The sequence below is a fragment of the Pan paniscus genome, chromosome 17, assembly GCF_029289425.2.
Source record: "Pan paniscus chromosome 17, NHGRI_mPanPan1-v2.0_pri, whole genome shotgun sequence".
Taxonomy (NCBI): Eukaryota; Metazoa; Chordata; class Mammalia; order Primates; family Hominidae; genus Pan; species Pan paniscus.
This window is the reverse complement of record NC_073266.2, coordinates 53,384,898-53,395,323: the sequence shown is the minus strand read 5'-3', so window position 1 is coordinate 53,395,323 and position 10,426 is coordinate 53,384,898. Positions and strand designations below refer to the sequence as shown.

General features: G+C 37.6%; 1 protein-coding gene across 1 annotated transcript in view; it reads left to right on the top strand.

Moving 5' to 3' along the window:
• The window catches only part of RPRD1A (regulation of nuclear pre-mRNA domain containing 1A), a 78,267-nt gene extending 68,300 nt beyond the window's left edge, over window positions 1–9,967 (top strand). Inside the window, exons 7-8 of the mRNA XM_008955672.3 lie at window positions 6,497–6,695; window positions 9,200–9,967. Of these exons, the coding sequence (XP_008953920.1) occupies window positions 6,497–6,646 (150 nt within the window). The 3' untranslated portion in view covers window positions 6,647–6,695; window positions 9,200–9,967. The remainder of the gene's footprint in view (window positions 1–6,496; window positions 6,696–9,199) is intronic.
• The last annotated feature ends 459 nt before the right edge of the window (window positions 9,968–10,426 follow it).

Below are 10,426 nucleotides of genomic sequence, written 5' to 3'. Positions count from 1 at the left end.
CTTTTTTCTCTACAAATTCTGCTGTTTTTATCAAGAAATGGGTAGGAAGCCATAGGTCTGCAATACAGTAAGTATGATGCTTAGAATTGACCAAAGCCTTTAATTGACCACTAAAGATCCCCATATGGATGTGGTTGAAATTCTCTTTTTTTTTTTTGTCACAATTATGTAGGAAAGATAAAATGAATTATTAGCAGCATCTGCAAGAAAAAGGCAGCCATGTAAATATTTTAATTTCAGAAATATTATGTATTTAAAGCAACTAGAATTTTAGAACATAACAGGGTCAGCCCTAAAATGAACAAGAATTCCAAATTTCAGGAAATTTATTCTCTTAGATGTTCTTACTGCAAGGTGATTCTGATATCATCTCAGAATGATAACCACAATTATATAGCACTTCCTAATTTGAAAACTTTCACATAATTTGGCCACACAGCACTGTAAAATAGTACCCTTATTTTATGAAGGAGGCATCTGAGACTTAATTAGATAACCTTCAGGAGCCCTTGTCCAGGTTTACATAGGTAGTAGATTGAGGAAACAGTACTCCATCCAGATCTGACTTCATGGAGTGTTGACTGGGGCGTACTGTTAATACTCAGTCCCCTGCTGGACACTGCAAGTAATGTAGATATATAGAAAGTGTGTTTTCTAATTATGGGTATGAAATTAGAAAACAATCCAGTAGTAATTCAGAAATAACTTGTATAGTAGTATATCATAGGAAGTTAGCTTGAGGCCAGAGTCAGAAAAGATTCTATTGCAGTGTTTGGTCTTAATGTAGGACTTGAAAAATATATAAAATTTGGATCCTCAATATATACTTAGTATTAGCTGTAAAGAAATCTGTAATGGTGGTTCAGATTTCAAGAAGCTGTAGCCCACTTGCAGTGCACACAAGGCAAGTCACACCTCCTAGTTCACTAGTGTTGAAGTATTATAGCAGTGTAATGAAGGCTTCTGCCCTTGGAAAGACAAGACAGACTTACATGGATTACAATCAAACAGCACAGAGAGAGTTTCAGCTAGGAGCCTAGAGTAAGGATGCTAAGAACAGGGGAAGAGTTTTAGGCAAAGTGAAAATTTGCCTGGATTATGACAGATGGGCAAAATTTTGGAAGAGTGGAGGGGCTTGGATATGATCAGTGGAATTGAGCCTTGGTATGAAGCTGGAACTGCAGAAACTGACATAAGGGTTGCTCATGACTGAGGTGATAACAAGCTTTAGGGTGGTAGTGATGATACTTGTGGCAAGTAAAGGGTAAATTAAGGACAGAAAGGTGGGCCTTGTTGAATGAGGAAAACGGAGGGGAAGAAGTAAAGTGGCTTCGGTCAACAGAGTAAGAAGAATGAGGTAAAGCATTGGTTCCCAAATGCACCCATGCCATGGTGCCACCTGAGAACATTTATTTTAATAGTTACATTTATTTTTTTTAGTTTTTGAGACAGTTTCATTCTTGTTGCCCATGCTTGAGTGCAATGGTGCAATCTCAGCTCACTGTAACCTCTGTCTCCCAGGTTCAAGTGATTCTCCTGCCTCAGCCTCCCAAGTAGCTGGGATTACAGGTGCCGCCACCACACCCAGCTAATTTTTGTATTTTTAGTAGAAACAGGGTTTCACCATGTTGGCCAGGCTGGTCTTGAACTCGTGACCTCAGGTGGTCCGCCCGCCTTGGCCTCCCAAAGTGCTGGGATTACAGGCGTGAGCCACTGCGCCCAGCCCTAGTTACGTTTATTTTGATGTGTGAATCAAAACGAAAATGAGCACAACAAACCTGTGATTGCACGGATATTATTTCTTAGAATGAAGATGTTAAAAAATGAGTTGATTTAAATATTATGTAAATAACAGTGTAAGGGAGTCATGGTAAATAACGTTATGAAGGATGGTAGTTAACTAATTGAAGTTTGGAAAATAGTGATTAAAAATTGGGAGAGGTGGTATGAGGAAAATTTCTGGGGTTCTGAAAAAGCCTATATCTTGATCTAGGTGTTGGTTACACGGATGGGTACACATACATACTAACTGAAGTATCTACTTAATAGTTATGAGTTTTATGTTGTGCCCCAATTTAAAAACTTTAAGTAGCTTTTGACTAAAGATGGGTAAGATGGAAAGAGGAGCAAAATTTGTAGTAGAGGAAAAAGGTGCAAAGTTGGTTTTCTTTGCTGATCTTATTTGTAGTAGAATAGATACTCAGTTACATTCATTTTATTTACATTCTCTGCTTTCCAAAAATAATTTTTAAAAGCGTGTAGCTAAATCAATATAAAGAAATTGCTTATTAATGTTGGGTGTTGAATGTTTTGCTTATGAATGTTGCATTTCTTAAGAGATACATATGTATATACACGTGTGTGAAAGGTTTAACCATTCAAATGATAGAATTTTTTTCCCTCTTTTTTGACATTTCATTCATCAGTTTTTTTAAAAAAGTGTATTCTATATATGTGATATGTGAATGGTCAATAGGATGTTAAAGCAATACATTGTTACATGGTCCGAAAATAGTAGTGAAAGTTGAGATATGAGAAAAGTCATTGGGGAATGTTCAATATAGTTTGGGATTTCAGCTGGCACTTGGAAGTATGGAAAGAAATTGGTATCCTGGACAGGTAAAGGAGGAAAAACTTGAACAAAATATTCTTAATAGGAATTTGTACTGTATTTGGCTTTAAGGGAATTTTGTTCATATTGGGCTTAATATCATAAAAATTCTATATAGTTTAAAATAGCTTCAATATATTTGCTGTAGTGGCCGTATATTATTTGTAATCTTAAATTACAGATAGTTCTTTTTTTTTTTTTTTTTTTTTTTTTTGAGACAGGGTCTCACTCTATTGCCTAGGCTGGAGTACAGTGGCACAATCATGGCTTATTGCAGCCTCGACCTCCTGGGCCCAGGTGACTCCCATTTTAGTCTCCTGTGTAGCTGGGACTACAGGTGCATGCCACCCATGTCTGGATAAGTTTTGTACTTTCTGTAGAGACAAAAAGTTTCACCTTATTGCCCAGGCTGGTCTCAAACTCCTGAGCTCAAGCATTCCACCCACTTCGGCCTCAAAATGCTGGGATTATAGGTGTGATCCACTGTGCCTGGCCAGTATTTTTAACCAAGTTGCATCACAGTGTTGATAATACAACTGCTATTCTGCAAAACATCTCAAAATGTTTTTGGTTGTATCTTTTTGAATAGCAAATGTCATATCATTTGACCAGAAATAACTAAGATCTATTAATTTATTCATCAATTTTGATGTATCAAAATCAATTATGTTACATGGTGCCTGGTGTTAATGAACCTTGAGCAGTTTATGTTCACTTTTTAGTAAAAGTTGAAAGATTTATATTACCTGAAGGGAAACCAGCGTGTTATCTTCAGTTTTTAAAGCCTCAGTTTTCTTATCTGTGGAACGGGAATAATGATGCCTGTGTTTTAGCATTTTTGTGAAGATTAAGAATTATGCAAAACAGCTTTGATAATCTGGGAAAATGTTTAGTTTGTCCATCAGACTTTTTTTTAAAAAAAAAGTTTTAATTTTAGAATAATTTTAGGTTTACCAAAAAACTATGAAGAGAGTATAGAAAATTCTCATACACTTCACATCCAGTTTCCCCTATTGTAACATCTTACATTAGTATGATACATTTGTCATAAGTAGTGAACCAATATTGACACATTGACTAAAGGCCACACTTTATTCAGATTTTCTTAATTTTTACCTAATGTCCTTTTTTCTGTTCCAGGATCCCATCCAGAATATCACATTAGATTTGGTTGTTCTGCTTCTCTTGGGTGTGACAGTTCCTCTGACTTTCCTTGTCTGATGACCTTGATAGTTTTCAGCACTACTGGTCACGTCCCTCATTTGGGATTTTCTGATGTTTTTCTCACAGCTAAAGTGGAGTCATATGTTTCAGGGAGGAAGACCATAGAGGGAGAATGCCATTTTCATCTCATGTCAAAGGAAATACTGTCAACCTGAGTGATAGTGTTGATAGGACCTTTATCACATGGCTTAGATATTGTTTGTCAGGTTTCTTCTCTGTAAAGTTAATCTTTTTTCCCTCCTTTTCATACTGTACTCTTTGGAAGTCAGTCATCACATACAGCCCACACTTAAGAAGTGGGAAACTTTTCAGATATGAAATGCTGTAGGTGAACCTTTTTCAAATATCAAATTACAATGAATTTGTTATTGCATTCTTTTATAAGAACTTGGAGAGCAGGCCGGGCACAGTGGCTCATGCCTGTAATCCCAGCACTTTGGGAGGCCAAGGCAGGTGGATCTCCTGAGGTCGGGAATTCGAGACCAGCCCGACCAATATGGAGAAACCCCATCTCTACTAAAAATACAAAAAAATTAGTGGGGTGTGGTGACACATGCCTGTAATCCCAGCTAAACTCAGGAGGCCGAGGCAGGAGAATCACTTGAACCCAGGAGGTGAAGGTTGTGGTGAGCTGAGATAGCGCCATTGCACTCCAGCCTGGGCAACAAAAGCGAAACTCCGTCTCAATAAAAACGAAAAAAAGAAAGCAAAAAAATTGGAGAGCAGATAGTCTTAGTTAAGGATAATTACTGAGTTATTCAGATAATGGATGTGAGTGGTATTGTTCAGCAAGCCAGTATTTTCATAAGAAAAAAGTGGGAAATTTTCCAAATACATGCTCACTTCTCTATCCTGGTATCTACTATTTTACTGCTCTTTTCATGATCCTTTTCAACATTGGTGACATTTCTGCATTTTGCTATTAGCTCACTTCTCTTCCTTCCTGTGTGTACTGTGATTCTTAACCAGGAGAGGGACGAGGGTCATGCCATCTTTTGGGTGGACACATGAGAATCATGGGAGGTAGTGTGGTATGATGGAAAAGATAGAAAATCAGATAGATTCATTATATGTATATTTTTACTAAAACCACAAAAAATAAAGTTTGATGAAATCTTGGCTCATGGTAGATGTGCAGAAGAGTAGAGAAGGGAGGGGCAAAATGATTGAGAAACGTTGTAGATTATTTATATAAACCTAAGTGGCTCATACTCTTCTCTTGGTTTTAGCTAGAATTTGTCAGTTATAAAGCCTAAATCTTTATTTGTAGCTCAGAATACTGTAATCACATTTCCAAGTGCCTACTAGAAATCCCATGGATAACTCACAGTTAACATGCTTTAAAATGAACTCTGTATCCTTCTCCAAAGGAGTTTGTGCCCCTCTCTGCTATCTCAGATAACAGCTCCGATATCCACCTGCTTATGAAGCCTGAACCCTCATTATTCCTCACAGCAGAACCACAACCAATTCCTGCTGATTTTTCTTTCTAAACATTGTTTTAGTCTTTGACATTAAGGTATTATTTACATATTATGTAGTTTATAAAGGACATTGCTCTATCCTTACTACTGTTGGTTTGGTTCGGTTCAGGCCCTAGTCCTTTCTTTCCTGGAGAGTTGCAGTAAACTCCTAGCTGGGTTTCTTCCTTAGATGTTTCCTCATCTATGCACTCTCTAGGATGGTCCTCTCAGGACTTACCTGTGACCACATTTGGAAAAAGCGTGAATCTCCCTGCCTTGTGCCATGCACTGTGGTAATAGTGAATTGCCATGGGCATATCTGTTTTACTGCCTGCTACTTCCTTAGACCAAATCTCTGAGTCAGGACCCTGGAACTGAGATGGGTATAGTGGGAAGCTTTTCTCTGAGTGATACCCTGTTGTGGGTGCTGAGCTTTTGGAGAAAGGGAGGGGTGCAGCAGCCTGAGGTTGTCTTGGCTTGCCTCTTCTGCTGTGGAGCCACCTCCTCATGAGTTGGGGGTGAGGCTTATCAGGGCCCAAGTATTCTCAGTCATCCAAGCATAAGAAGGAACTTCTTTTCCAAGAGTGGGGGCTGGACAGGAGGGATTCCCCAGGCTCTTCCCTGCTCTATCTCAGGACTTAGCTTCAGCACCAGGTAGCTGGGGTAGGATGAGAGGCGCTCTTTCTGGGAATAAAACCCTCCCACTGGGAGTTGCAGGGAGAGTGATCCTGTATTCTTGGCTGCAGCAGTCTGGAGTGGACCCTCCTTGCTTAGATGGTAGGGCACAGGAAGGGAGCAGTCCTGCCTCAGACACCACAGACTCTGGCCATTCTTACTGAGTTTTCATAGATGTTCTTGCCAAATTTTAGTTAAGGTTTATGAAAATAAATATGTAATTTTTCTTGCCCAAACTCAAGAATACCTGAACATCTTATATGTCGAGCTTAAGCATATTAATGTTAGTCTTCTTTCTACTGGTGTGAAGCAACAGCTAAAGATTGTGGTTTTTCTTAATAATAATAGTTTACTAGTTATATATTTCCAAAGCTCATCTTTTGATGCGAAAACTCACACTGGAATAACCTTTTTAAATATGGCATTAACTGAGTATATATAGTACCTGGGTTTATGTAGGTCATTATTAGCTAGGAAGTTTTTTCAATCCCTGAATGCTAATGAAAGTGGTTTGATGTTACAGGAGTACAAGCGCAAGCTAGCCAGAGTTTCCCTGGTGCGCAAAGAACTCAGGTCCCGGATCCAGAGCCTGCCAGACTTATCCCGATTGCCCAATGTCACTGGCAGCCACATGCACCTGCCCTTTGCGGGAGACATCTACAGTGAAGATTGATGGACCAGCCTCTTTCCAGGTCCCAGGACTTTGCAAGAGATGGAGACAGGTTAGGTGGATAGTCCTGTAGTGTTATTTTTGTATATTGTTGAGAAAGAAACACTAACAAAAGGAACAACGAGTAATTTATAAAATTGTTTAAAATGTTGGTTTGTTTACTATTTTATTGGTAAATTAACATGACTTAATTTGAACAAAGTGATGATTTGTGTGTATTAATAAGCTCACAAATAGTGATTATTTTCAAAAGATCTTTTTGTAAATTTTTTTTTTGATCCAAGGCCTTGTGAGAAATCCCTTGTTTGTATTTCTTCAGGTATTTTCAATTGTTTTTCTTTATTTTCTTCAGCATTTAATCACTGTATACTATGTAATTCCTGAAGGGGAAGAACTAATTAGGAGTTGATTGAGACTTTATTATGGTATAGTTAGGACTTGATTGTAGAAGGGACTAAATGTTCCAACATAATCTTTACCCTTCTCCCCAAACAAAATATCAATTCTGTGTCTCTACATGCCTTTGATTCCTTAGAGGTCAGTAATTTAACATAAAACAGGGATGTCACTTTGAGGGGCAGATGAAAGTCTAGAGAACTGTTCCTTAATAGCATTGTAAAAGTTCCATTCCAACTGCCAGTGTAGATTTTAAAAGTGTTAAATAGTGACTCCCTTGATTAAACTGTTTGTAATTATTTGAGTAGATTAATAATGAAAATACTTTGGAAATAATATAAATTTTGACATTCTACCAAGGGGACAACTTTGGTTCTGGAACTGGTTTCTATTTGTCAAATCAGTTTCCTTTTAACATAATTAATCCCTTTAACAAAAAGCCGTCTATGGGATTAAAAGACACGTGAAATGATACTTTTATTATTCCCTTGCTCATATAACTTTAAAAATAATACTTTTAGCTCTAATAGCTCAAGAACACAATATTCGTTAATGTTCAGTAAAGTAGCCTGAGACATTTTCAATGTTTCCTTAAGGTTTTTGAATGACTGTATATTTGGCAGTTAAGCAGTGCCACACTACAGGGTAGATATGGTAAATTTTATATTTGTATATTTACAGTTACAAAACAAATGTACTTTTACCTTTTATTTCTGACCCTGTGTGTTAGAGCAGTTGCATGCTCTCCTGCTGTTAAAAACACATTGTTAAGCTGTGGATTTGTACTCAATAATGACTTAGGATAAACATTTATTTTCATTCATTGCTTTACATACTAGACATTTTTCTTCTTGTAAGTAGATTCAAATTAGATAGTCAATAAAACATCTTGAAAATCCCACAAGCCAATTTTGTCTCTCTAGTCTGAATGGCTTCATTGTTTCTTTCTCAGTATTAGAAATTATAGTTACAATGAACTGCATATGAAGAAGGCAGACATTTATTTTTAATAGCCAAGTAGTTCTGCAAATAGTTCTTTTAACAATTTGACCTCTCTCCAAAACAGAGACACATATAAGTAGTGCTCATCCATGCACTACTAATAATACATGGCTTATTCCAAAGTTTTTTAGTCAACTTTTGGGACTTGGGGTGCATTTTCTCACAGAAAGAATAGTAGTTAGGTTCCCTAACACTACCGCTGATAGCTCACCTGGGAACTGAATCCACCTAACCATGAATGTCCTTAACTTGTAATGTGGTTCACAGGTTACTAATCATAGATCCTGACCAGCATTTGTAACACTGCTCTAACTAGGACACAGCATGCAGCAGCCACACTCACACCCTGGGATGTCTGTGTACCTCTGTCCCTAGGTGTAGGAAATGGAAGAAAAAGATTCAGCCAAGTGGGGAGGTGACAAATGCACAATTATGAAACCTGGTTGTACATGTTATGAAAGTATACTAAGTAAGTTAGTTTTTATTATTAATGTGAAAGCAAAAACTTGTATGTTAACTTATTTTCAATATCTTGACCTTATTTATGATCTGCTAAAGTGGTGATTTATCCATTCAAAATATATATTTTTTTCCATTTAAAACTAATTTATAAACTATGTACTCCTGGGAAGATTTGAAATCTTTTAGAAGTTTGTTGAAATATTTTCACCATTTCAGACAGACTTCTGACTTAGATACTGATTTTAATGCCAGTATCTGCTCTAAATATTTATGATAAAAATGCATTATTTTTTTAAAGAGCTTGATGAGATTTGTGATAAGTGATAGTACTCAAAAACCTGAATCCCACCCCTCGACCAATCCTCCACAAACTTCAGTTGTTGGTTAACGTATTGACTGAACACAGACAATACAGTCTGATTTAGAAGTCATCTTTTCAGCCGTGTGATAATTAACATGGTAAGCCTTAGCAGCAAACATTCTTCCTAAAAGGAAGACTTCATTTTCTCAAGAAATGGGATTAGTTGGGGGTACTATAATACCAAATTGTAAATCATGAGCGTTTTCTCCACTGTGCACCTGAGGCAGATCATGCATCTTTGAGTGCAGTTTGGTCTGACCCCTCAAGAGGAAAGCATGGTGCCGTAGGGCTACTATGGTTTGAATGGATACCATCACTCTTTTCTCCACATACAGTGCAGAGAGCTGTCTGGAGTGGCAATCTGAACAGATTCTCGGGCGCTCCTTCTCTCCTTCCATCACTACAGTAAGTAAAAGGACCATAGAGGGGAACCAGGAATCTGAGAATCAGCTGTGCTCAATAGCCAACCTCCCTGTCCAGATGCAGCTATTTTGGTATCTCCTATCACATGCACTCTGAATCAGGGTTTTTCTATAAGAAATCTTTCAGAATCAGCAAAAGTGGGGACGACCCAGGCATCTTGATTTGCAAAATCACAAAACTAAGTTGTCAGTTATCACTGTAGATGAGCAACTCATCTTTTTAAAGTATAGTTACTGAACTGATTCTGAGAAATCTTTAGAGAGAAAAAACTCAACAGTACAAATTAACTAATTGGGAAAGTTAGAATGTCCTTTCTGAATTTTTCATTAAAAAAATTACATTATCTGAAATAACATAAAGCTACTAAACTGCTTTGTATTCTATTAAGAAATAGCTCCTAAGGATGTAGTCTTGTTTCATAGTTGTTGCACTATATCAAAACTTAAAATGTAAGCCCAGTTCTTCTCTGTATAGAAAGGAAACATTGTGTTACTTAATGAATTATTTATACAGAGCATTTGTTGCCAACTGTTGTTCCAGCCATCCACACAGGAGTCTGTTCTGAGGTGGCAATAGCACATGGGAAGATGAACTTTCCCTGTTTGTTTACCCGTTCTTCTTTGGCTGTATCTGATGACAGTATAAGATGTTCTTAATAAAGTTTTATGTTCTTTTTGAAATGTGTAGGTTGTTTTGTGAATCTGATTCATTGGATATGGGGTGGGAAGGGGAAAGATTAATGGACTGGGAGGGAAGCAAAGTACTGGAAATAATTCTGATGTTATGGTAGAGAGACTGCTGAAGGAGGAGATTTACTTGGCCAGTAGTTCCCAAACTTGAGCGAGCATCAGAATTACCTAGAGCCAGTTTGTCCAACCTGTGAGCTGCACGTGACCCAGGACGGCTTTGAGTGTGGTGCAACACAAATTTGTAAACTAAAACATTATGAGATTTTTTTTTTTTAGCTCATTAGCTATCATTAGTGTATTTTATGTGCAGCCCAAGACAATTCTTCAGGGTGGCCCAGGGAAGTCAGAAGATTGGACATCCCTGACCTAGAGGATTTGTAAACTACAGATAGTTGGGCCCCACTCCCAGAGCTTCTGATTCAGTAGGTCTGGGGTAAGGCCTGATGGTTT